Below are 27186 nucleotides of genomic sequence, written 5' to 3' on the forward strand. Positions count from 1 at the left end.
TATATCTTTTTCAGGGTCAAGGGTGAGTCACACATGTGACTCAACCACGTGACCTAAAATCATCACAAAGAGGTGACTTAAACCCATGTGGTCTAAAAGCCTCTGATATCACAAACATGTCACTCAAACTAGGCTTTCCCTTGAGGCAAGGAGGTCATCAAGGACTCCTAATTTGATCAAGGAAATAAAGACCAAACTCTTCAAGGGCACTTGGTTGAACTAAGTGCTAAGAGCCCATTTTGATTGCCAATACAGTCCTACAGATGGGGTCAGGGCAGACAAGCTATTCTTCCTGCCAAGGAGACAGGGCACGAAGGGGGGATTGAAAGGCACAATGAAGGGTTGTGCAGCAAGAGAGAAGGGCAAAAAGCCTGGCTGAGAACGTAGCCAGACTACCCCTGGAGTTGCTCTCTGTATTTCTGGTTCTCTTAGGAACAGGTGGGCAAGCGGGAGCACAGAGGGTGGGCAGAGAGACCATATCATAGGAGAAGTTAACATATGAGAGGCTGGGGCGGGAGAGGGGGAGCAGGAACGGGGCCCCGGAGAGGCTTAACTTTACTGTCTGCAAGTGTGGAAGTAGCTGTCTTGGGAATGCGGGGGGTTCCCTTGTCCCTGAAGGTCTCCCTTCATGCAGAGGTTATTTGAACCATTTCCTGAGGAGCTTGTAGAAAGCTTTGAGCTCTACAGAACCGTAGCGTCCAGGATCTCCTCCTCTGTCTTGGTGGTGAGAACAAGCAGGCTGGTTCCAGGTTCAGTGAGCCCAGAATGTGCTGCACACAACTGTCCTAGGTGGCATGGGTGGCCGTTGTCGCAGCTGGGGATCCCAGGAGTGTCCTGCTGAGTGGCGCTGAGCACCTAGACAAGTGTGTCGTTCTCTTCCTGCAGTCACAAGTTCTTCAGTTTGTTGTGCTTAATGGAGCAAATGGATGTCACCCTGGAGTGGTACAAGGAGCTGATCCCTTCTGTAAGAGAGTGTCTCTGGCATTTTTTGCTCTGTCTTCATGTCCTGTTCGTGTCCTGCACTCTTAGAACATGAAGGTGTGTTCCTCTTCCTCAGGTCTGCTTTCCTCACTCGCACCTCTTGATGAGTCTTCTCCAAGCCCTGGATGTGGGGAGTCGATTAGAAATGATCCCTGAGATCTGGAGAGGTAAACAAGGCACAGGGCTTGTGCCTCTGGGAGGAGGCCTGGGAGACGCACCACCTGAGCTCCTGGAGGCAGGCAGGCCAGCCTGAACAAAGCCAGCTGCCTTGTCATTGATGAGACAAAGCTCATCATTCAGTTAGGACAACCAGACGTAGGTACCTAAAAAAGTCCTCTCAGGATGGCTGTGTCTTACTGTGGGCCTGGCTTTCCTCCCTGCTCCCTGACTGAGTGACCAGGCAGCTGTGGGCTGACGGCTGTGTTCAGAGAGCTGAAATTCTGCATTGTTGTGTTTGGGCAGAGGGGCTGGTTTAGGCTTGATGTCATGGAATACTGTGAGCTGCCCCCAGACAGAGTGAGCTCCCTGTCAGAAGGCAGAGTGCTCAGCCAGAGTTCTGTGGGCAGGACATTGAGCCCCTCTGGGCTTGTTTCCTCCTAAGGTGATAGGGTTGGATTAGATGATAGCCTAGGGCTCTTCCGGTGTGAAAGTCTTACTGTGATGCTCTCTGACCACCAAGAGTTATTGAAGTAGCATGGTAGCTGTGTGGGACAGTGGGTAGACCTGCAGTCCGGAAGTCAGGAAGACCCGAGTTGTGATGTGGCCTCAGACTAACCTCAATCTGTCTGCCTCAGCCTCCTCGCTGCAAAAGAGGGGTGATAACACCTACCTCCCAGGGTGTTTTTAAGGATTGAGTTAGTTAATGTGTCAAGGGCTTAGCCCTCTCTGTCCAGCCAATGATGGGCCCTAAATAAATGGTGGTGGTTGTTGGGCAGCTAAGTGGCGCAGTAGAGGACCAGGCCTGGAGTCAGGAAGATTCATCTTTGTGAGCTCAAATCTGGCCTCAGACATTCACTAGCTCTGTGACCTTGGGCAAGTCACTTAACTCCACCGTTTGCCTCAGTTTCCCCATCTGTAACATGAGCTGGAAAAAGAAATGGCAGAACGCTCGGGTATCTTTGCCAAGAAAACCCCAGATGGGGTGGCGCTTAGACATGACTGAAACAACCGAACAGCGGTATCATCATTAGCATTGAGTATCTGGTAGTCCTGTTGTGCAAGACTGGGGTCTAGGGCGGCCTAGGTGTCCTCTGCCGGGTGCCTGGAGCAGCTCAGGTCGGCGCTTTGTCCAGAAGCGTTCTGCCAAATGATGCAGCCACATCATCAATTCCCATCTCTCTCTAGGAGGAAGGGCAAATTTCAGGCATTTAATACTTTTCAGTTTTCCCCCATCCCTTTTTTTTTTCTGGAAACTTAGAGCAGGCTGTGAAACTGAATTAGCTGCTTCGTGCCCTTTCCCACCTGAAGAATAGGGCTGGTGGGGTTTGGCTGGTCAGGCACTTCTGCTTAGACAGTGGAGATGGTCACGACAGGCAATCATTTCATTTCTATCCAAGATTGCAGAGAATTTGGGCTCACCCAACGGAATGATGTGAGGGAGGAGATGCTGACGCTGATGACCAGAGAGAAGCATCCCCCAGAGGTAGGATAATGGCCAGGCCGTGCTCTTCATGTCTGTGCTTTAGCGTCCTGCGTCTCTCTTGGGCCGCCAGCTTAGCTTCCATCTTCTCTGGGTCTGGGGTGTGAATGGCAGTGTTGAGCTTCCCCCTCTAAGGTCGGGGTGGTCGTAGATGTCTCCGTGTGAGGGCGGAGGAATCTGGGCCTTCAGCTTTCCTGGCTACAGAAGCACTGTTGGAGAGCATTTGTGAGACGCCAGCCTTAAAGCCAGTGGAGCCTAGGGCTCAGGCAGCACATAACCATTTTATATCTCAGTTTCTCCCTCTGTAAAGTGAGGATACTCCGTTCCCAGAGTGGTTATGAGATAAGGGCCATATAGGTGTGACTTGTAGGTTATCTGATCAAAGCCAGCCTAGCATGGTGATTGTGCTGATGACCGCTTGTTCTCAGATCCAGGAAGCGTTTGCCGACTGCGCTGCCGATATTAAATCCACGTATGAAGACGAGGGCAAGATGTTGCCGGAGTGGCCCACTGGCCCCATGAACTGTATTGCTCTCCTCCTCCTGCGGGGCGGCAGGACCCAGGAGGCCTGGTGAGTACAGCCCTGTCTGTCCAGCTGCTGGTGTTCTCCATCCTGCCAGAGGCACACGATCCCTCATCTTGTTCGAGGGCCTGAGGTGCTGAGGTGCAGGTGTAGGAGCGGAGAGTATGGTGTTTTCTCAGAAAAATGATTCCTTCAGTAGCCACAGTTCTGCAAGAGAAAGGCTTCCCACAGCTGACCTCCGTGTGTCCGTGACACATGCTGGACGTCACGTTTGTCCGCCAGGGTTCCCACACTGTGTCACCAAACGTTAGCCACATGTGACAGATGGGGAGACTGAGGCTCAGAGCAGGGAGGGATCAGCTGCTTGGGCCACACAGGAACACCAGTGTTCTGTGTGTATGTCTGCATGTGCATGAGGGGGAGGGGTCTGCTCATTAGCTGGACTTTGGCCATCAAGGATGGTCTCAAGTCATCGTGTCTGGCAGACAGCCTCAGCAGGAGCTCCATAGAGGCAGGCTGTGATGATTGGCGCAGGGGTACGGACCTCAGCTGAATCATGGGAGCTGAATGTATGTGTGGCTCTGTCCTCCTGCGTGTGGCAGGTTGATGGAAAGCACTTACATGAGACTGGTGCCGAAATCTGAGCCTGGGCCTCATGCTGATGGCGAGTGCGGGCTTCTGTCCTGCCACCGTGCCGGGTTGGGGGGGGGGTGGGGAGCAGAGGACCTACAACTGGCAGGGAATTGCCTTGGTTTTAACGTGCATATTATCTGACTTTGGGCGTGTTTTTGCTTGCTTGGTGAAATAGTTCCTAGTTTTGTCTGGGTCAGATCGTGCTGCACATTTGACAGCTCAGGTCTAGCACATTTTACATAGCTCCTTGAGTTCTACTTCTCTTGGGAGTAAGGGTTGTTTCCTTCATTGTACTTGTATCCCTAATGCCTACCACAGAGGGGAGGCTTCAATAAATGTTGGCTGAGGCTTCAGTGAACAAGCTATTCCAACTCAAAATAGACCTGCCCCAGGCCTGGGCGCCTTTCTCTTTCCTTCCGCCTTCTCAAGACAGAGTTTCCACATCTTTGACTTGTTTAACTGTCTCCCATCCCCATCAGTCAGCGTTGAAATACCATTGCAGGCTTTTTAGGGAAATGCTGGGCTGGGCCCTGGAAGGATATTCCAGCCCTGAAGGAGCCATAATCTTCTCCCAAACAGGCAGATATTGGAGAATTTCAAGAAGCAGAACAGAATCCCCAGGTGAGTCCCAGTGACCTGTCCTCGGGGATTTTCTGCATCTTCAGTGGATGGACGTGGCCGGCCTGAGAACAGTTCACATCCAGCTTCTCTGTTTCAGAACCGAGTTGATGAATGAATTCATGAGCAGTGCAAAGGAAAACCACAATTCTGCCCAGGCTGTGCAGTTGGTGAAGTTGGCCCACTCCTTGAGCTTAGCCATTTGCGAGCCCCTCACCCAGAGAGTGCTCACTGAATTTGATGTCTCCAAGGAGCAGAAGTAAGGGCTCCCTTTCCTCTTTTCTTTTCCCCCAAGTCCAGCAAAGAGTTATTAAACCCCTGCTATGTGGGAGCGCTGCTAGGGAAAAAGTATGGTTCGTGTCCTTGGGCTCTTACCACCTGAGAAGCCGCCCCAAGCACAGCCAGAAATCAAGATAAAATCCTCTGGCCAAAGTGGGAAGAGGTACGTCAGGTACCAGGGAGCTCTGTGACTTTGGGCCCCCACCTGAGGCCTTAGGGCAAAGTTGTTAATAAACAGAAGTAGCCAGATTGGAGGTGATCCCTAAGATTGACTCTCTCAGTCCTATGACCTTTTATCAGGAAAGGCTTATTGAAGGAAGTGACAGATTCCTGGCCTCAAGCTGTGTAGACACCTTGTGTAAGTAGAGATGCCTTGCTTAGGACCAGGATTAGGCCTGGAATCTTGGGCAGGACTAAAGCTGCCAGTGGAGGCCCAGGATCCCTGGCTGTGATGGCATGGAGCCCTGTGGGTGACTACCCTGTTCACCTACCATTAATGGTTCCTTGGTTATGCAGTTAATTTTTTAAATACGTTTTTATTGGTGTCTTTGTTTCTTACCACAGTTTCCCTCAGTGTCTGTCCTCACATCATTTAATCAGTAGTATTTTAAGATACATTTTTAACTGAATAAAAAAATGCATTTTAACATGCACTTGAGGCAGCCTGGTATGGACAGGGTTCCAGTCTTAGCACTGCTCCTGACTGTATGTACTGCCAAGTCCCCAGACCACTGTGATTTGTCACATGTTTGAGGACAGCTCACATGTTTGGGGTTGGCAGGAGCCCCCAGAAAAGTCTTAAGAAACTGTTGGTTTTGTTCCTTGCAGAAAAGCCCTGGAAGACTTATCTGGCACAACCAGTGACAGTGACAGCGACAGCAGCAGCAGCGACAGCGAGTGAGGGTCGACATCACTCCCTGAACCCCTGAAGTTCCACTGGTTCCAGAGCTGAGTTGAGCAGGGGAGAGGTGCACGGGAATAAAGGCATTGTGCCCATCCTCTCACCGCCTGAAATGTCACTGCTGAAAGGAGCGGGCGGGGCGGGGGGAGCCTTTCTTTAGTGTTCGTTAGTAAGGACAGGATGACCATTGTTCCTCACTTGACTGGTTCCTTAGGCTCTTTACTGCTTTCACACACACGTTTTCACTTTCCACCACTCCTGTCCTTCGTTGCTAAAGCTAGCACGTCTTACAAACTGGTCATAAATATGCATCCCGTTCTTTGAAGTGGAAAGAAGACTCTGGGAGTCTGGCTGCATCAGTCAGTCATCATCAGACTTAGTTAATGTTGTAAGTTCAGTGTGCATCCATCCCTTGGCAGCAAGGAAAGTGTTGTGTGAAATCAGAGAGAAAAAACACTAAAAATTTACTGGTGTCTCCTGCTAGAGAAGACAGCTGTCACACCAGCTCATTCCTGGCTTGAGCATCCCTGAGATGACTGATGGTGCTGGCCACCAGCTCTGATCAGGGGCCCCTCTGGAGACATGTCCTGCCAAACAAATGGCCAGTTCCTCCCGTCTGGGGTAACGGAGTGTATCTGAAAAAGGACAAATTCTGAAGTTGGACTAAATTGCACCAGTAGCAGTTTGAGATGTCCCCCACACACACTCATTCACTCTCCCTTCTGTCTCAGAAGAGACCAGCCATCCAACAAAACTGGTCATGACCTGGCCCACATCCTACTTCACAAATACTTCAACCCCACACCTTTCTTCACTTTCTGCTGTGCACATCTTGCTCTGGAGCTCCAGAAAGGAGCTGGACAGTGCTACAATAGCAATGAGGGCCTGCTGCACACCGAGACAGATTTCATTCAGGTCCACCCTTCTACTCAGCAGTCGCCTTAGCACAATTCCAGAGCCGCCTCAGATCCACAGGCATTCCAGGTGAGTTTAGCAAGTGACGAGGTATAGACGAGGGGGTGAAGAATGCGTGGTCCCCAGATAATGAAAGGGCATGTGGTGGGTGGGCTTCAAAGTGCTGGGTATAAGTAGGCTGCAACGTTTTAACCAAAACTAATGCAAAAAATACATTCAGGAAATAAATGTATCAAAGGAGTTGGGGTAAGAGAAGTGAGTTGAATGCTTTGCCAGAGCCTTCGGGGTATGAAAGAGTACTAAAGATTTATGTGCCTGGCACTGTGCTAATTTGATTAAAAGACCTATGGGAGGGCAGCATTTAATGGATCTTAGCCAGAATCTTAATGAAGGCACAGATAATGAATTGGCAGGCATCAGTGGGTTGTGATCTGCACTGATCGAGAGAGAACCCACTTCAGTGAGACTCACTGATTGAATGGACTTAGGTGCCTTCAGTATCTTCAGTCTGTGTTTGCATCCCACTTTTCTCTATAAATATTCTTTCCTAACTCAAAAGCAACACTTCCTCTCCCATCTAGCTGCCATCCCATTGGCAAATCCAGTACTGGGGAATGGCTTTATACTCTCATCCACCCTACCATGTTAAGCAGCCTGTAATATCTGCCATCTCCATGCTTCCTCACCACCTAATGTCTGTGACATTTTGATTTGAGACTCCTCGGAGCTCTTTTTAAGACAATCAGAAATAATCCATTAGGCCCCAGGCCCAGTAGCGTTTTGCTTGTGCTTGGGTATTTGCAGTATTGGCTTTTTGACCTTCCTGGAAATGTCCCTTCATTCTCTTACCTTCCTAGAGTTCTCAGAACTGTAAGGGACCTTGGTATCCAGTCCAACTTACTCACTATCTACAATTATCTGAAAAAGGCGCACACCCAGCCTTTGCTTGACTACCTCTAGGAAAGGGAGCCCACTCTCTCCCAGGGTTTAGGAGAGATCTCATTTGTTGATAGTTTTCACATTTATCAAACCAAAAGTCTATAACTGCTTATCACTCTGAAGTTTTGCTCTCTGGAGACAAAGTTAATCCCTCTTCTGTAGTGATGGCTGTCTTGAAGGCTTATGTTTGAAAGGCTGTCATGCCCCCGTGCCCTGCCGTCTCCCCACCCCCAAGCTAACCGGTGCTACTTCCTTCAGTCAGATCACCCATGGCAAGATCTTGACTTTTAGAAGAGAGACTATTAGGGAAAAAAACAAATTTGTAGTTGGAGTACACACCTGGGTTCAAAATCAAGGTCTCCCACCCTACCTATGTTCGCCTGTAGCCCTTTCATTATCTCATTCATTTGTCTTTCATCAAACATCTCTTGAGTGGCTGTGGATCTCTGAGGGGACTCTGAAGCCCTAAGGGTCCTAGACCTCTGTTTCTCCATCTGTATGAAGGTGGAGGAGGAGATGAACAAGATGGTGTTCTGGCTCCCCCCTCCTTTTTTTTTTTTTTGGAGTGGGGGGGAAGGCAGGGCAATTGGGGTTAAGTGACTTGCCCAAGGTCACACAGGCATCTGAGGTCGCATTTGAACTCCGATCCTTCTGACTCCAGGGCCAGTGCTCTACTCACTGCACCACCTAGCTAACCCCTCCCTTCCATTTTTAAAGTAATTATTCAAAGATCCTGCAATTTGACACTGCAGTGCAAAATAAAACCTTAATCCCAGATGTCTTAAAATCAAGATTCCCTGAAAGACATCACAGAGAACTTTGCTCAATGATCTTTTGATTATTAATACCAGTCAGGGCACAAAGATTACACTTGCCAAGTTGTTTGCCACCATTGTGGGGGATCATCCAGAACAAAAGAGTTTCCTCTAGATTCTCCCATATTGTGCCAATTAAAACAAACTCGAACCCCGGATGGATCACAATCTACACCATTGGAGGGAGAGTCCCCGCATCAGCGAGCTAGCAGTCCACCTACGGAAGATGCAGTGAAGTTGATACATTGTGCCTCTTGTCTTTGGTAATGCCTTCTTCCTCCCTGTCCCCAATATGCAGCAATTTCCAAGGGGCTGGCCCTCCACTCTAAACTCCGTCTTAGTGACTTCAGCTAAAATCTCCATTTCCAGGGCTTCAGAAAAAAATGCTACCTCCTCAACAAGGCATTCTTCACGCTTTCCCTCTTCTGGTTCTCATCTGCAGCCACCTCCCTCCCAGTCAACGAGGTGATGATCGATGTCTCCCAATTCCCTGCCCCAACCTGATCCTGTCAGTTTTCTCCCACCCCATGCACCTGCTCCTACTTCCACGACCCTGGGTTAGGCCCTCATTATTTCATGCCTGACCTACTTCTATCTGCCTTCTTTCTGGCCTCTTTTCCTCTAGTTTCTCCCATGTATCCCTTCCAGATTAGTCTTCCTAAAACACTTTGCTCAAAAGGTTACTCAGGACTTTAACTTTGCTCAGAAACCTTCAATGGCCCCCACAGACCACAAGGAACATTTGCAAAATCCTAATATTTGCATTTTTGGTCAAGTCCTAAGGACCTTTTTTTGGGCAGGAAGGGGAGGAATGGGCACCTGCAGGGTGATTGCACAGAGAATGAGATCTAGCCTAGACTTACATGTATTTCCTTTTTCTGGGGGGTGGGGGTGGCAATTGGGGTTAAGTGACTTGCCCAGGGTCACACAGTGTGTGTCTGTGGTCAAATTTGAACTTGGGACCTCCTGACTCCAGGGTCGCTGCTCTATCCACTGTGCCACCCAGCTGCCCCATGTGTATTTTCTTTGTTAAAAAATTGTCAGTGGGAGCATCTATCTTCAAAAAATAACGAGAACAAGTAATTCTAGACCTGGTTGGGTTTTTTAAGGAGGGAGAGAGAGTATTCTGAGGCAAAAGGGATTAATTTTCTAAGGGCTGTAGGTGAGCATCTGGGCCGAACTGGATCAGGCGCAAGGACAGAGCTGGACAATGCACCAGGTGGCCTAGGGGAAGCAATACGGACCGTTCGCCCCTTCCCTCAATGACTTTTGCCGGCAGACAGTTGGGGCTACAATCCCAAGGAGTGATTACTGGCTCTCTGGGTTGGAGTAAGGAAGGAACAGAAGAGGAGGTGAGGAAGAATTACGGCTGCTGCCGACAGGGCGTGGGCCTGAATCAGGATGAGCAGGGTTCACATGGAGCTCCCTTTGGCCCAGATTGGGGCAGAAGCCATAATGGAGATACTAGAGGCTGAAGCATGATTGCTGTCAGTGTTACAAGGGACCATCCAGGAGGGAGGCTTCAATGACCGACGGTGTATTGGTAGGAGAGTTGGAGGAGAAAGGGATACGGTTTAGTGAGTAGCCTGGGGCCAGATACTATGGGGGGTGGGGGAAGGGGTGCAGACATCACAGGCAAAGCAAAGCCCTTACCCATTCCTCTGAACCACAGCTATGCAGACCCACTCAATATTGAGGCAAATCCAGGCTCGATGGTGCTCTTCACCTTGGAAGCCGTTGGGAAGGTGGGTCAAGCTGCAACAAGCAGTGATGAAGTGACTGAAAGCCTGGGAGACAAGGACTCAGTCACTGGGTTTCCTTTCCCTTGCTATCCCTCACAGCCTATCACGGCACCCTGTGCACAGAATCTCAGGAGCACTGACGTAGAGCAGAGGGACCTCAGGATCAACTAGCCTGGTCCCCTGATTTTACAGATGAGGAAACTGAGGCTGGGAGTTAGTGAGTGACCTAGCTAGTCACAGAGGTGATAAGAGGCAAAGAGCAGATTCAAACCCAGAGTCCCCATGTCCAAATCCAGCCTTTTTTTCCTGTGCCTTTCAGATCACAAGCCAACCTCTTATTTTATAGATAAGAAAATGGGCTGAAATTGTCACTTTCAAAACTTCACCCACTGAGAGTCAGTGGCAGAACAGCCTTGAAGCCTTCAAGCCCCATGAATTCATGCACACAGTGACCCCCATTCACAGGACTTCCTTCACAAGCACGTGGTGAGATGGGTAGGATGATCTTGGATGAATCGAGAGGCTGAGGCTCTGAGTGATCCAGGATCACCCAGCTAGGAGCCCGAGGCAGGCTTGTGGCTGCCAGGAATCCTAGTCGGTTCTCTTTCCGCTCTGATGACTGATGAGGCCCATGCTTCTTAACTTCCCAAAGTGTGGCTGCCCTCCTCCTTTTCCTGTGCCCACATAGCAGGGCAATACACAGGTAAGTGAATGCCACTCAGGGTCAGGACCCCTGCCATGAGGTATAGGATAACACAAGATCCAGGATGCTCAAATATAAGGCATGAGTCTAGGGTGGGGTCATCCTCACTGTCAAGAACATGGGTAGAAAAGGGGCAGAGAGGCACCAGGCCGATGACAAATAGCCAAAGTGGAACAGGTGAGGCTGAGGACAAGATGGCCACACATAGGAGCAGGGGGTGACTCCACTAGAGTAGGCCAGAAAGGCAAAAACTGATAGCTGATGAGCCACCCTTCAGAACAAAGCTCCTGAAGGCACGTGGGTGGGGAGATGAGGTGCTGTTCCCAGGCCCACCCCAGCGTGGCCACCCCAGCATGCCACCCCATCCTTCTCCCCACCTTCAACAAGAGGACAATACAACTATTAGAGCTTAAAAGACCCAGACTGCTCCTTGCTCTTTGGGTAACAACCCAGTTCCTGACCCTCATTGACTCACCAATGACCAAGGAAGTGGGGCTGTCCATGTGGGACCCTAAGGGAGGTGAGGGCCATGCTGCCAGGCCAGCCTTACCTATGGCCTACGGCAAGTAGCTTCAGGAGGGGATGTTTGCCAAAGGCTGAGGAGTGAGGCTGACCCTGGTTTTATAAAACTGCCAATAGGCAAGCACCACTTGTGCCCTCCTGGGAAGATCAGATTTAGCACTGGATCGACCATCGGGCAGGGGCCATACATTCCAACCCTCCCCCTACAGAGAAGTTAACTAACGTGCCCAGAGTCACACAGGTGACAGCAGCAGCATCTGGTTTCTAATTCAGGTCATTCCACTCCAAAGGCAACACTCTTTCCACATGAAGTCATGTGAGTAATCATTTTAAAACCAAGACTTTTTACTTGTGTATTATTGTCAAGGAACTTGTGTTTTCAAGCATTATTTTCACCGTGACAGGGAGACCAGACAGGATACGAGCTGTTACAAATGGATTTTTGGAAGGTGAACTGTTCATCAGCTGGGGAGTGCCCACATCCAAGAGGGTTCAGGGCCTATGTTAAAGACTGAGGAGCAGACACTGGATTCAACTATTTCCGAAGCAAGGAGTAAGTGCTAGGTATATACAAACACAAAACAGTCCCTGCTTCCATTCTACTGAAAAGGCAGGACGTCTCGAATAGAATAAAGGGACCTGAAGAGGAAGAGGAAGTGAATTTCTTCTTCCAGAGACCAGAAGTGGGGGTAAGGACCTGAGGCTGGAGAGGGAAAGGCAATGAAAGGCGGGAGAGCCTCGGCGCTCTCTGTAGTTCTGAGCCAGTGCCGGGGGCAGCTGGTCCTGAGCTCTTCCCATCCTGGGATGCTGGGCCCAGAGCTATGCCAGCCAAGCACGTGTGGCCAAGTAGAGGGAGTTGGAGGGGGCTGCGACTTGGGAAGAGCTTTCTTCCTTTCGAGGCCATGCCCCACTTTTATTGAGGGATGGCAGTCACTTTGCAAGCTGGATTTTACCAGGCACGCAATGGTCAAAGAAAGCAACAGAGGGATCCATCACGAGGTGCTCCCGGAGAACCAGGAGCTCTCTGAGAAAGGGATACGAGGTTGGAGCGCCAGTGGCACTACTGAGCATTTCTTGGGTGTCTCGGCTGGCATCACTGGAACCCAAGTTGGTCAGTATGCATGATGTGTTTCCTGTTCAGTTATACCCTGATACACCCCAGTGTGAATTTAGGGATGGGGACAGGACCTGGGATTTCAGGGAAGGAGGCCACCTAGGCCAGCAGAGGTCAGAGTCTGTTCTGAGACTTAAAAATCCCAGGGAGCTGCCCAGGGACAGTCAGGCTACTTCTCCCTTTCACGTAAATTTAGATTTTCCCACCCACCCTGAACACCAGAACAGGGGAGCCCTGGGTAAGGAACAGGGAGGCCTCCTGGGATACAATAAGCCTGAGAAGGTATGTCCCTAGCTGTGGAATAGTCAATTATTTTTCTGATTTGTCCAGTTTCTGGAGTCCTCATAAACCCAGTGCTTAACCTCTCCCTGGGTGACTCACAAAATGCAGTTTCTAACCAAGGAAATGAGGACCCCATCCCATCAAGGAGTAGACACTGCTTGTGAGACCCAACCCCCACCCAGTGTCCTTACATCACACCATCACTGTGTCTCCCCCTCCCCCACCCTCAGTTCTCCACAGGAAGCCAGGAAGGGCCTTTTTGGGAAAAGTGACATGAGCGACTCAGCTGTTTTCACTGTGTTTTATTCAGTTTGCTCCAAGTGGCCAAATCAATAGAGGTCGGGATCACAAACATCATCTTGATTGCATCAAAAGCCCCATCAGTAAAACCCGAAAACGTCCAATGTTACACAAGGTGTGAAAAGTGCCTGGAGTTGGCTGACATGATAGTAATTGGAAACACAGGATGCAGCAGGCGGCAGGTGATGCGGACAGGTGGCCTCCCTCAGCCCCGCCCCCAGGAGCCTTGCTGCAAACCTTCCAAAAGAGACAACTTCGTAGGAGAGCCCTGGTGCCCTCACTGCTGCACCTGGGTGGTCCCAATGCCAACGGCACTGGCATACGCGGTCAGGATGTCCACAACCTGCTTCGTTTCTAGGGTCATGCGAGCTTCATTCAGCCAGTCCTGGGCCACCCGGCGCGACTCTCCTTTCAGCTGGTTGACGAACTTGGCAGCCAGCTCGAGGTCACCATGCTCCATGCTGTAGGAGGCGTAGGACAGCAGCGTGAATGTGTTCAGGTCTTCTGGGCTGAGCTTGGCCGGGGGCTTGAGCTGCTGAGGTTGGAAGATAAGAAGGGACTGCAGGTAGGAGAGGAAGTACTGGTACAAGCTGTTGCGGGTCTCGTCGATCATGGCCACCCTCCGCGCCAGCTTCTGCACGTGCTGGAAGCGGGCTCTCAGGGTGTCCTCGCTGTAGATGCCTCGGGTCAGGGACTCGGTCGGGATGGCTGCGGTCAGGGCTTGGGCAAACTCGTTGTCCGAACAGTTGATGCGGATGGCCTCCACCGCCGTGCCCAGTGGAACCGTGGGGCCATCCCCCGAGGCCGTCTTCAGGCTGTACTTTAAGGCCTCAACCGAAAGCCAAAGCTGGTGAGCCTTGCGGGACTCCTCCTCGGCCAGCAAATGACCTGCAAGGGAAAGGAGGAGAAGTCACAGTCAACAAGGGGGGTGGGGTGAGTGCCACCCCACCCCCATCCACCACAAAGGCAGGGTCTCGCCCTTAAAGGCCCTTGGGTCCAAGCGCTTCCTTCCCAAAAAGCAAGGAGCGATCACTCCTTAGGCTGTGCTCCCACTCGCCCTGTCCTTTCCCCCCATGCCCAGGACGCCAGCAGCAGGCCTGTGGCCCAGCCACACTGCTCACTCTGGATGGCCTGCTCGATCCCTCGGAGCCGGGCGTAAGCTGTGTTTATGTCCAGAGTGAAGTTGTCCACCTGCTCCTGACTGAGGCGTTTGAACTGTAGCTCCTGCTCCGCGAGCTTCTCAGTCATGCCCTGAAACAACCACAGAAAAGCCCAACATGAGCACAGCAACACACACAGTCCCTCTTGCAACAGGACAGCAGGATAAGGGCTGGCAGCACCAACAAACGGAGGGACCAGCCTTGCAGAAAGTGGGAGCTGCAAGTTGGGAAGGAAAGGCTCAACTGTCCAGAAAAGCCAAGTCTGGGATGTATTTCAAGAGGAGGGGATTCTGAATGTGCTGCCACCTGGGGGGGTAGCACCTGCAACTCTGAGCAGGGTGGCCTGGCAGGGAAGCCCTGACACCTGCCCCTCAGAACCATTTTCTCCACTACCTCCTTACATCTTGGCCTCTGACTGCACCAAAAACCCAGCCTTGAGCACCAGCCTGCCCCACCAGTGGGATTTATGGATTATTTGAAGATGATAGATAGTAATCATAAAAGTATAGACAGTAACACTACTATGCAGCATTTCTCAGGAGCTTTAAGGTCTGGCATCCCCAAGGCTGAGAGCAGCCACATGGTCTAGTGAGGAAGAGGAGTGTGAGGCAAGATCTGAACTCAAGGCTTCTGCTGCCAAGCCCAAGCCTTTCATGTACCCATGAACTGCACAGGGAAAGGGAGGGGGCGCTGACTTTGGCTCATGCCTCACCAAGATGGTGGGCAGGGGTGAGAGAGGAGCCCCTGCCAGCTTCCAAGTCAAGGGACCATCTGCTAAGGACTGGCCACAGATGTCAAAAGCAAGCCCAATGAGTGGGAGTCACACAGAAGGAGACTTTGGCTGAGGATAAGGAAAATCACCAAGAGGTGCCTCAGGATGGGGCAAGTTCTCTTGGCCCCATGGATCTCCCAGCAGAGCCTCAGGGTCAGACCTGCCGTTCTACTAAACAAATGGCCCCAGACTTGCATTACCAGAAGCACTGGCCTCTTTAAGTAATGAGACACTGAAAATAAACCAGCCAATCTGGCTGCCTTCCCCCAGAACAGCCCAGGTCTCATCTCCCCCAGCACACAGCCACTGCATGCCCACAGCAGCCAGGGGAACTATCAAGGAAACCAGGATGCCATCCAGGGAGGACATGGGAGCAGCACAGGGCCCAGGAGCCCAATGGCTATCCAGGGAAGACACGGGAGTGCCACAGGGCCCAGGCACTCCCCAGGGGCATCACCTGCTCATATTCATATTTGAGCTCTTGCTCCTGGATCCGGAGAACGTCTCTCAGGTGGTCGGTGTGGGCTGCGGCCTGTCGGCGGAGCTGGGTCCTCATTTCCGTTTCCATCATATCTCGGACTTCTTCAACCTGTAAAATCAAGCCCAATGGTGAGGGAGCATCCTGTCACAGATCTCTTAGGAAAAAGAATCCTATGAGGAGCCATTACCTTTTCAGCCATAGGACAGATGGTATAATCCCTAAGAGGCCAACTAATACTCCTGATCAGAGAGAAATAATTCCAAAGGACTGAGTGGGAATTAGATATGGCACAGAGGGTTCTCCCGACACTCAAACCTGAAAGCAGAGGCAAACCCACCAGCCACCATCAGGCCGTCATTCTGTCTCCACTGTGCAGGTGCCCTAAACTTAGGGATGAGCTGGGATCCTTTGAAGTAATAAGTGCATCATTTGAGCCCACAGTCCGCCTGGGATGGATGGAAGGGCATTATTATTCCTGCTTCACAGATGAGGAAACTGAGACAAAGGTCATGTGTCCTGCCCAGAGTCAGACATCCACTGATCCAATGTCTGAGGTGATTCCTTGGCCACCAATTTAAGCCCTTCCTAAGTCTAATGTTATAAAGTTCACGGAGCATTGATATCGCCTATTTCCAGAGAAAACAATGACTCCAGAGCCATTTTTGAGCTAGCTGTGTGTGTATATCTCTACAGATATCTGCGTATCTACACACACGCACACACGCGTGCGCACACGCCTCTCCCTTACTCTTCTGTCCTGCTCCAGTTGTATCTCACTCCTGTGGTGCTCCAGTGCTTTGGCCACTGCCGCCTCAAACATCTTGTCATCCTCCAGCTTCCGCTTTTCCAGGGCAGCCTCGATATGCTGCTGTTCTCGGACCTTCTGCTCAGCCAGATCTCTGTTTAGCTGGTCAATACGGCGATGGGCATGTGCAATGAGGGAGTTGAGATCATCGGTGGACAGCTGCTCAGCTAGAGAAGGAAATTTAAAAATAACCACTGGAAGACAAGCTTCACAACAAACAGTGATAGGTTTGCTAATATAAGTTCTGAGGATTAGCCCCCAAGGGAAGGGTCTAGGGCCTAGGGGCCCTGCTCCTCTAGAGCGATAAGCCTGTGGTGTTTCTTGGACAGGAATTCCAGCCCTTCCATCTTGGAGGCCTTTCTGGCTCATTCTCTAAGAGCTCATGTTACACCTTCCCAGACAGAAAGGTTTATTACAGAATGGAGGTTGCCTTCATATATTCTTTCATCAACACTGCTGATCAAAACCCACAAGTCCAGCCAAAAGCCTTCCCTTCCCTCTTTCCACTGCCTTGAAGAAAACCCAAATTTCTCCCCTAGTAAACGCATCAACAGACTTTGCTGTCACCCAGATAATTCTGGATATTAAGTGTGTGGCCCTCATGAATTTCCAGAACATCCAAGTGAGACTTAAAATCAAGGTTGGCCTGAAGAACAAAGTGAGTTTTTCCAAAGGTCCAAACTATCTACAAAAAGGTAATTTAAGTCTTCCAATGAAAGTCTTTAAAGATCCCCAAACACTGAATTACTCACCTAAATCTGAGATCTCTGCAAAAGAAAGAAAAAATGTGAAAAATTAATGCATGTTCATTTCAACAAATTAACTATTAAATGAATGTAAAAGGGAAAGGAAGTGCCACTGATGGATTCTGCACATTCTAAAACATTCAGAGACCAGATGACTTTAAAATGTTTACATCGTTAATGTCAGTTCTAGATAATTTTTTTAGTAATTGCAGAAATTACCTTTGTTAGAAGTTTACCTTTTGGATTGAGTTGTTTTAAATTTGAAATAACAGAAAAACTGCAGTTTTTGTCAAAAAGATATTGAGCTCTATAGGGATGTCCATAAAAATGAAGATTCTCAATTAGAGTTCTCTCATTTTGTTCCCTGATGCAAGAAATGGGATTTTTAGAAAACAAAGTCCTCCTAAGCTCACCAAGAATACCTCATTTTTAGCATAACTATGGCTTCCTCATTTTTATTTTAAAATAGAATTAACTGCATTTCACTTCAGTAAGCATTTATTAAGTGCCTCCTACAAAGAGAAAACCCAAACAGGGAGTGCCTCTGAGGAGTCTCCTTCCTACTAATTATTAAGAGCTAGCACATATATTAGTGTTCTAAGGTTTGCAAAGTGCCTCAGAGTCACTTTTCAGTCATGTCCACCTCTTAGCTCCCCCACTGGGGGTTTTCTTCATAGAGATACTGGAGGTTTTGCCATTTTTCCTTCTCTAGCTCATTTTACAGGTGAGGAAACTGAGGCAAACGGTGAAATGACTTGTCCAAGATCGCATAGCTAGGAAATTTCTGAGGCCAGATTTGAACCCAGTGTTGGGATTTGGGTGGGGGTGGGACGCCGCTTAGGGCTGGGTGGAGGGTGGGGCAGGGACTACAGCTTTCCGGGTATAACGCTTTTCCGGGTATATCGCTGGGCGGTGCCGGCTTAGGATGAAGCCCGTCCATATAAGGCAATGTTATAGCTCTCGCCACTGGATTGGCTGCAATAGGTTATATAATGTACGGGGATAGGGGAAGAGAGTCAGAGTCGAGCAGTCGCCGTGGAAGATGTACCAATAAAGACCGTGAGCGAGATCCTCTGGCGTTCTGTCTGGTGAATTCCGGTCTGGGTGGAGGCCAGGCCGGCCGGTGACGACCGAAGGCTCGGTGTAGGAGCAGAAGAGGTCCCCCGGGGAGGACTGCCCGCGACCCCCGGCCCTGGAAGAGGCCTAGGGGGAACGCGGCAGGTTGGCGCCCGAACAGGGACCAGCCTAGGACGGCTGGACCGTTGCAGAGTTCCGGAAGAGCCCCGGTGATAGGGGGGACTAGCCCGACTAGGGCGGACCAGACAGCTTCTCCGTGCAGGTAACGGGGGAAAGGCCCGGAGATGGGGCAAGCGCGCAGCCTCCCTTTGCTGCGGCCAGAGGATCGGGACTTATTAACTTTACAGGTCAGAACTGCTTTGTCTAAACGGGGGTTGTCCGCCTCCACGGAGCAGCTAAAGCGGCTCGTGGAAAAGTTGCTGGTGGTGGCTCCGTGGCTCATACACTCGGGGTTTCAGCCGGACCGTTTTCCGGTCTTACAGCAGCAAATGCTGTCTTATCAAAAACAGTGCCCGGGTTTTCTTCTTCCGGAGGACTTTGGCTTGATGGCCGCCATTAAGGGGTTGCTCGACCCCAGGCCTCCTCCGGACACCAGCACGGCAGAGACTCAGACGGAGACCCGGCCGCTCGGTGGGGGCCCGGGAGGGGAGACTGATCTGACTGAGGTGGTGGTAACTGGGCCAAGGCCCACGGCCTCTGCTCCCCCGTTGTACCCTTGGGAGGATATGCAGGAGGCGGGAAATGAGCGGCCTCAGGCGGAACATACAGGACAATGGCCCCTTTTAGAGACGAAAAGACTAGTCTCGGAGAACTGCTACCACGCTTCAGGCGCAGTTCGACTTTTTGGAGCGGTGGGCGCACCCAGCAAAGATGGCGCCGGTTTCCGGCCGAGGGAGGAGTCGCGGGCGATTCCCTCCTGCGGGGAAGGGGAGGCGCGAGGGAGGGGTGGTGTGCCAGAGGGCCGCCCACTGCCCCGCCCTCCAGAACAGGAACGCAGATCTACTTCCTCTTTTCCCCACTCTGACGGCGAAAGCGAAAGCCGCTATGAGCGGCTCAGCCCGGGGGATAGATCAGGCGGGTACCTTCCTCTGATACCTCGCGCGATCCGCGAAGCTATGCGGTCCGGAGAGGTGGTGGACTCAGAAATCTCTGAGGCATTTCCATTATTTCTGGATAATGGTACCCGAGTTTTTCAGCCCCTGCCGCTGAAGACCATTAGGGAATTTAAGCAGGCGGTGCAGGAGAATGGCCCCGCTTCCCCGTTGGCACAGCGCCTTCTTTCTAATATGACTGTCTCCACAGTCTGGACCCCGCGTGATTTCGATGACCTCGCGTTGGGGGTCCTGAGCCCTGTGGACTACACGGCGTTCCAGGCTATCAAAGAATCGGAGGCTAGAGCGCTCCAAGCGCGCACCGAGGGGCCCCCGGGGCGGGTAGACCTGTTGTTGGGCCGGGGACAATACAGTGATCCCCGGGTACAGGCCACTTTTAGTAACCAGGAGCTGGAGGATGTGCGGGTAGTGCATCAACAGGCATGGCAAAGGCTGGGGCGTACCTCTGCAGGAACCCCAGCTGGCCTGGCCGATATGCGCCAGAAGCCAGGGGAGAGCGCACTTGAGTTTGCCACGCGAGTGCGGAGATACGTGGACAGCACGTTTGCAGGGCCGGGCCGGGAACTCATCATTAAGCAGATCCTCCGAGAGGGGTTCCGGGGGGAGGCGAAGACAGCTCTGGCGGCCTTGCCCCCCGACGCCACCCCGGACCAAATGATAGAAAAGGTGATGTCCCTCGCTCCTCCCTGTCCCATGGAAGTCTTGGCGACGGCCATAGAACGGGACCGGAGGGATCGCTTGAAAGAGGAGGCCGCGAGAAATGACGCCCTGGTAGAGGCTTTGAACCGCCTCGCGGTCTCCCGGGACTCCGGATCCGACCGTCGGTGCTTTAAATGTGGTCAGCTGGGTCACTTTCGGGCCCAGTGTCCACAAAGCTGCGGGTCGGGACGAGGCACCCCAAATTGCTTCCGCTGCGGAAAGCCTGGCCATATGGCGAAATTTTGCCGCTCCGACCAAAGGAACCCCACCCAGGAGTCGGGAAACGAGCACGGGGGGCCGAGAAAGCGGGCAACTCGCCCCCCCCGGGTCCAGTCCTTACGGCCCGAGACTCAACCACCCTTCCCTCGTGGGGGGCAATAGAAATCCCGGTCCAAGGGCCAGCAGGAGTGCTCCTGGCCACGGGGAACCCTTTTCAGTCTCGCTATACCGTTCCCACCCAGGTGCTGGCCCCCGGTGACCCGTTACTGGTAGTTAACCCACACCCTATTCTAGTTGATATTTTCCCAGGTGAGGTCCTCGCTCAGGCAGTGCCGTTCCAGGACACAGAGGCTGATTCTTGCCTTTGGATGGAGAAGATCACAATGGACCGCCCCATGATGATCCTCCTGGTGGAGGGACAGCCAGTGCGGGGTCTCGTAGACACGGGAGCCGATCGCTCCGCGCTGCCCCGCAACCAGTGGCCTCCTCAAATTCCACGCCGACGAGCTGGCAAGCCAGTAAAGGGAGTGGGAGGAGTAGTGGAGGCATGGGAGGCCGCCAGGCCTATGACTTGGAGACGGGACGCGCTTGAGGGCCAGTTTAGCCCTTTGTGCGTTCCCGGTCTCACCTATGCACTATGGGGTCGTGACATCCTTGCACAGCTCGAGGTTACCTTGTCCGGCCCGGATACTTTAAACTCTTGAGGGCCACTGATCGCGACACGGGCACCCCCACACCCCGAATCACTTGGACATCTACCACGCCAGTGTGGGTAGACCAGTGGCCCCTCCCGTTGCAAAAGCTCGTCGTAATGGAGGAGATTGTCCAGGGTCTGCTCCTTCAGGGCCAAATTAGGCCCTCCACTAGCCCTTACAATTCTCCTGCCTTTGTCATTAAAAAACGCGGTGGAAAAGGCCGCTGGAGACTCCTGGTGGACTTGCGGGCCATCAACCGTATTATGTTACCAATGGGGAAGCTCCAGCCCGGGCTTCCTTCTCCCACGGCCATTCCGGCTGGATGGCCTTTGGCCGTGGTGGACATAAAGGACTGCTTTTTCTCCATTCCCCTCCACCCGAAAGACACCCCCAAGTTTGCGTTCTCTCTGCCATCTACTAATGTTTCTCGTCCCCACAGGCGGTTCGAGTTCAAGGTTCTCCCGCAGGGAATGGCCAACAGCCCTACGCTGTGCCAGAGACATGTGGACGGGGTGCTGGAACCGGTCCGTCGGGACCACCCTTCAGCTCTCCTTCTTCATTAAATGGATGATACCCTGGTGGCGGCGCCTACTCAGCAATTGTTGGACCCTTGCTTGAGAGATGTTCGGAGGACGCTACACCGTGCGGGCCTGTTCCTGGATCCTGAGAAGGTCCAACTTACGGTCCCGGCTAAGTATCTTGGCTCGGTGGTGGGGGAGACCTCCGTGCGGCGCCCCTTTCCTGTGCTACAGGAGGCGCGCTGCAAGACTCTTAATGATTTTCAAAAACTTGTGGGCTCGGTGCAGTGGGTCCGCTCTTATCTTCCTATTCCCCCCGGGGATATGCAACCCCTTTATGACCTTCTCAGAGGACCCACGGACCTTAAATCTCCTCGAGCTTGGACCCCTGCAGCCCACGATGCACTGCATCGCATCATTGCTCGAGCCACGTCCGCGCTGACACGATATGAGCCAAATAAGACAGTTTATTTTAGGCCCCTGCAAGACGGCCTATTACCATGGGGTGCCTTGTATCAGGCCCATGGAGTAATTGAGTGGATCTATGTTTCAGGCGCGGCCTCCTCGCTGGAGGGGCGCTTGGACGCTTTGGCTCGCCTTGTAATAGCAGCCCGGCGTCGCTGCCTAGCGTTGCTAGGCTGTGTGCCCACCCTGGACGCACCGTACCTTGTTCCCGTCCTTCCTGAACTGATGCAGGCGTCCTGGGCGTGGGCGGTGACACTGCTTGACGTCCCGGTGGGCGGCGGCCCTTTGCCCAAACTCTTGGAGACCATCCCCCTTTTCCCCATCTCCCTCGCCCCGTCCCCGGTGAGCCCGCAACCGGTACAGGGGCCCCAGATTTTTACCGATGCTTCTAAGGACCACAGAGTGGCGCTGTATATCCCCCATTTGCAACAGTGCCTGCGACTGCGCTCTCCATATCCCTCGGTGCAGCCCAGTGAGTTGTGGGCGATCCTTCAGGCGCTCCAGTTGTTCCCTGATACGCCTATTAATGTGATTTCAGATAGCAAATATGCCGTGGAGCTTGTTTCTGGCCTCCCAGACTCCTTTATTTCTCCCGGTGTACCGCTCCACCCACTCTTTTCACAGGTCCAACAGGCTCTGCAGACTCGTTCGGCCCGCGTTTACCTCCTCCATGTCCACTCTCACCGGACGACCGCGGGCCCCATCTATTCGGGGAATGCTGTTGTGGACGCCGCCCTCCGGTCGCCGCCTGAGACTTTCCTTGCTGTCGCGGATGAGGTTTCCGAAGATCCGGCCCAATTGGCCCATTCCCGTTGGCACCTCTCCGCCCGATCTCTCCGTCATCTGTACGGAATATCTCGACAGCAGGCCAGAGACATTGTCAAAGCTTGTGCCTCTTGCGCCCCCTTTCAGCCCCGCATCCCTGAAAGAGCTCGCAACCCCAGAGGGGACAGTTCTAACGCTCTCTGGCAGATGGACATGACGCACATTGGCTCCCGGGTTCTCCACGTCTCAGTGGACACGTTTTCGGGATTTGTCAGCGCCTCCTTTCAGCCTGGGGAGACGGCCCGCTGTGTTATTGCTCACCTCTACCAGGCGTTCGCACACATCGGCGTTCCTACGGAGATCAAGACGGACAATGGCCCTGCCTATGTCGCAAAGGCCTTCGAGGACTTCTGCCCCATGTGCCCGACACCTGGACTTCGCCTGCTCTGGGGGTTCCTCATCGTTCACCGGGAGCGGCGGTTCTCTCTTGGGAGAAAGAGGGAGAAAATTGGACCTTGACTCCTCAGACTGTTCCCCCCCAGGACGTTTGCGTCCAACCCCCTTTCTTCTGGCTCTTCATCAACGCATCTCTCTCCGACCCCCCTTCTCAACTGTTCAAAGGTTGAATGTTACCTCTCCCCTTGCTGGAATGGCTCCTTTGCGCCGACTGCGGTGGTGGTCCGCGCCCCCGAATTCGTCCCCATCCCTCTGTCCTCTCAGAATCCGGCTGCGCCCCCCCCCCGTTCCCCGTTACCGCCAGGGAGGAGAAAACAGCGTAAGCCGCGGGCGGTGGGGGTGATTCTCCTCGTGGTGGGACTCCTTATCAGCTCTCGCCTCCCTTGGCCTTACCGCGACGGCCATGGCTGGCTCTGCGGTCACGGCCGAGGCCCTCAACAACGCCACCGCCCAGACAGCGCAGGCCCTGCAGACTGTGGAGACATCCCTCCTCCATCTTCGGGGAGGACTGCTCACCCTGAACACGCGCCTCGATCTGGTCGTGGAGCGGTTGGACTCCTTTGTAGATCACTCTTGTCGTCGTCGCGTGGGCGAAGGCCTCTGTGTGACGAATGCCCCTTATTCTAACTCCTCTATCGCGGCCGAGCTCAGCCGCAACCTTTCCCGGGCCCTGACCGGGACCTGGGATGAGGATTTTTGGGACACGCTGCACAACCTTCGGCGGGAGTACCAGGCCATCAATGGCACTAGGGTCTCCCCATGGGTCCCGCCCAACCTCTCCTCCTGGTGGCCTTCTTGGCTTTCAGGTCCGTGGTTCTCCTGGTGGCCCTACCTGGCTGCTGCGGCGGCCTTCCTCGCCCTGCTTATTGCGGTCCGCGTTCTTTGCGCCCGCATCTCCCTGCTTTCTCGCCGCCAGCGGGTTGGTTACCGCGCCCTGCGGGCCGTAGGTGTGGGGGAGGACCCCTCAGGTTGGTTGGATCTTGATTCCGCTTTATGAGCACTGCCCTATGTTTCCCCTTCTTCCTTTTAATTTTAGTTTAAGGGGTGAATTGTTGGGATTTGGGTGGGGGTGGGACGCCGCTTAGGGCTGGGTGGAGGGTGGGGCAGGGACTACAGCTTTCCGGGTATAACGCTTTTCCGGGTATATCGCTGGGCGGTGCCGGCTTAGGATGAAGCCCGTCCATATAAGGCAATGTTATAGCTCTCGCCACTGGATTGGCTGCAATAGGTTATATAATGTACGGGGATAGGGGAAGAGAGTCAGAGTCGAGCAGTCGCCGTGGAAGATGTACCAATAAAGACCGTGAGCGAGATCCTCTGGCGTTCTGTCTGGTGAATTCCGGTCTGGGTGGAGGCCAGGCCGGCCGGTGACGACCGAAGGCTCGGTGTAGGAGCAGAAGAGGTCCCCCGGGGAGGACTGCCCGCGACCCCCGGCCCTGGAAGAGGCCTAGGGGGAACGCGGCAACCCAGGAAAATGAGTCTTCCTGACTCCACGCCCAGTGCTGTGTGCACTATGGTGCCTAGAGGCCCTTACACACACACACACACAATCTCATCTGATCAACGATTCTATCAGACATGGAAACTGAGGCTGGGAGAAGATTCTGTGACAGCTGTTAGGTGAGGCAGAATCTGAACTCAGGCCTTCCTGACTCTGTGCAGCTGCCCATCTACTTTTGCGTATGCAGTCCCCATTGTTTTACTGCCTCCTATCGTGTAGGCAGGGAGTTGTAATGAAGACAAACTGTCTCCCCTCATTATTTCATGAGACTGAGAATGATACTGTCAAGATTAAGTCAACTTAAAAAGTTTTAAAAGGCACAAATGATTCTTCAAGGACAAAACAAACGCTCTGCCTGTACCTGCTGGAGTTCTCAATCTCCCCTGGTAGAAGAAGGCAGCATCGGCCACACCATTGAACAGCAAACACCTCAGCCCATCCGCCTCCACTGGAAGGCCCTGAAGAAAGTGGGCTCTCGATTTAAGAAATGGACTTTTTTCTACTGCAGGGAAATGACGATAGCCGTGCCTCATGCCCTCTGATTTCAGCTGGACATTTCTCAAGGATCACGGTCCTTCCCTTCCTTTCCTAAGGTCACGGGCCCAGTGCTATCACACATGGGACATGGCGTGCTCTCTAGGCAGACTTGGGGACGCCGTCTCTCCACCCTGTGTGCCACTGACAGACTCATCTTCCCAAAATGCCCCTGTGGCCATCAGCTCTTCTGCTTAACACCTTTCATGGCCTCTGATCCCCCACAGAACACAAGCCCCTAAGACGTACCTTCACTGAGCATTTAAAATTGTGTTCTGGGGTGGGATGGAGAAACAAATGGAAGGTGTGGTTCCCACCTGCATGATTCTATCTAGTTGGGAAAACAAGCTGAAGGCTCTTGAGGGCTCCCCTACACTCTCATGCTAACTCCAACAGCTCCCAGGGGTGAGCTGCCCTCTAGGGTCCATGGGGATGACCCCACATTTCTAGATTCAGCCTTTCTCTCTGTATTGGGGATCCTTGAAGAGTTTGGCCTTTGCTTCCTTTGATTAATTCAGTGTCTTTGATTGAGTCTTACTAGGTGCTAAGCCCCAGGCCCCAACCCCTGTCTATTAGGTGCTAAGCCTATGTGGGTGTGAATTGTTAACTAAGGTGGGGCTCCAGGTGGGGCCAATGAAGGGAGGTGGTAAATCCAGAGCCAATTGTAGGAGCCTAAATTCTGGTCACTCAGATGACAGTTTGATGATGTCTGAAACTGCATAAAAAGGGGAGAACAGAACTACTTGCTTAAGGCTCTCACTCCTGGAGGCGCGGGACTCTGGGCAGCCGCTGCAAGGGCCTTCCAGCTGAACTCAGATGTTGATGGTTTTCTTGGTAGCTATGATTGTATTTGATCTGTTAATGTTTGTAATTTTTTTGTATTTGCTCTGAAGTTCAGGGTGCTGCCTTTTTCCCCTGAACTAAGTGAATGATATGCTGGATTAAATTGAGATTGTTAACCCCTTAACGTTCCTTTCCTTAGTAAAGCAGATCAAAAGAACTTGGGCTTGCAGCATTCTGTGAGCTGGTTGTTGTTGGTTTTACACCCCCCACAGCAGCTGCTAGCCGGATTGTTGAAACACTCTCCCCTGGGTTCCAGCCCCATGTTACCTGCTCCCTACTGGACATTGAAAACTGGGTGGCCTGGACAAATCCTGAACTCACCACATCCAACAGAGAGTTTACTGTCTTATCCCCTAAACCTGCCTTATTTGTCAGGCTCCCAGGTTCTTACCAGAGGCCTTCACCTTGACCCTCACTCCCCTTCAGCTCACATGTAGCATCAGTTGCCAAACCTTGGCATTTACAATATCCCCCCATCTCCCCCTCTCATCACAGCAATATGGTCAAACCGGCTGGACTCTCTGCAATTATACCAGCTCCTCCCCTTGTGCCCAAGGGCCTAGGCTGCCCTCTCCCCCACCCTCCCCTGGGAATGTCTGCTTCCTAGAGATGCACAACAGGCACCGCCTCCTGCACTAAGCCCCTCCAACCCCTCTCCCAGCTTCTAGCTACAGCCCGCCCCACCATTACTGAGGCAGTTTATCAATCCTGTCCTCAGACTGTATCCACTCTTCCACACACTCACTGTCTCCCCCACTGGAGAAGGGCCTTCAGGTGCTGACTGATGAGTGCGACAACACACCTTCACCTGGGCCTTGAAGAATGGACACAGAGGAGAGCAGATCCAGATTCATAGCTCCCTTCTCAGACCCTCCATCACCGGGCTCCCCCTTCCCAACCTAACCCTAACTTGCCACCACTCGTCAGCATGAACCCCCTAAATGGGCTCAGCAAGTAGAAGAAACAACAAAAAGACAGATATACCCATGACTGCCTCTTCCCCTGCCTCCTTTTCTAGACTTACCCTCCTTCCTGGACCCTTCCAGACCTATCTTCTCTCCCAACAGCCGCTTCTACTTATCAGCCACAAATAATGTCACTGGGGTCCATCAATGAAGACAGAAGGGGGGCCAAGGGACAAAAGTAGGGGGAAGCAGAGAGGGATGGGATGCTTGTGTACCCATAAGCAGAACTGCAGGGGCCTCTGCGAACAGCACAAGGGAATGAGGACGCCACCCCACCTCCCCCACCCCCAGAGGGCGCAGTGCCTCTGGCTCACAGCCAAGGGAAGCCTGCACACCAGGCTTTGAGACCCACAATGTCTCTAAGTCGGGGAGGGCCGGAAGGAAAGAGGATTGTTAATTATTCAATGGTATGGCCTTATCTTCCCAAAGACAGAATCCCAGAATTTCAGAGCAGGGAGAAACTTCAG

The 27186-nt window shown here is 52.5% G+C and overlaps 2 protein-coding genes and 1 non-coding gene across 6 annotated transcripts in view; 2 read left to right on the forward strand and 1 right to left on the reverse strand.

Annotated features, from left to right (window-relative positions):
- The window catches only part of PTCD3 (pentatricopeptide repeat domain 3), a 29046-nt gene extending 22317 nt beyond the window's left edge, over positions 1–6729 (forward strand). The window contains exons 18-24 of one of the 2 annotated variants that reach the window (XM_036748542.1): positions 886–964; positions 1058–1148; positions 2538–2623; positions 3049–3191; positions 4356–4397; positions 4495–4653; positions 5502–6729. In XM_036748542.1, the coding sequence (XP_036604437.1) occupies positions 886–964; positions 1058–1148; positions 2538–2623; positions 3049–3191; positions 4356–4397; positions 4495–4653; positions 5502–5574 (673 nt within the window). In that variant the 3' untranslated portion in view covers positions 5575–6729. The remainder of the gene's footprint in view (positions 1–885; positions 965–1057; positions 1149–2537; positions 2624–3048; positions 3192–4355; positions 4398–4494; positions 4654–5501) is intronic. The other variant, XM_036748543.1, reaches the window with a different exon arrangement.
- Positions 3656–3792, forward strand: LOC118845205. Its single transcript, XR_005010069.1, has one exon. It is a non-coding gene; the product is annotated as a small nucleolar RNA SNORD94 (small nucleolar RNA).
- Positions 6730–12893: 6164 nt separating the features above from the next.
- The window catches only part of IMMT (inner membrane mitochondrial protein), a 58745-nt gene continuing 44452 nt past the window's right edge, over positions 12894–27186 (reverse strand). For all 3 annotated transcript variants that reach the window (XM_036749367.1, XM_036749369.1, XM_036749368.1), the window contains 5 exons: positions 16877–16891; positions 16068–16291; positions 15296–15427; positions 14028–14157; positions 12894–13794 (listed from right to left, as the gene is read on the reverse strand). In XM_036749367.1, coding sequence (XP_036605262.1) covers positions 13184–13794; positions 14028–14157; positions 15296–15427; positions 16068–16291; positions 16877–16891 — 1112 coding nt within the window. In that variant the 3' untranslated portion in view covers positions 12894–13183. The remainder of the gene's footprint in view (positions 13795–14027; positions 14158–15295; positions 15428–16067; positions 16292–16876; positions 16892–27186) is intronic.

This window comes from Trichosurus vulpecula, chromosome 3 (genome assembly GCF_011100635.1).
Source record: "Trichosurus vulpecula isolate mTriVul1 chromosome 3, mTriVul1.pri, whole genome shotgun sequence".
Classification (NCBI taxonomy): domain Eukaryota; kingdom Metazoa; phylum Chordata; class Mammalia; order Diprotodontia; family Phalangeridae; genus Trichosurus; species Trichosurus vulpecula.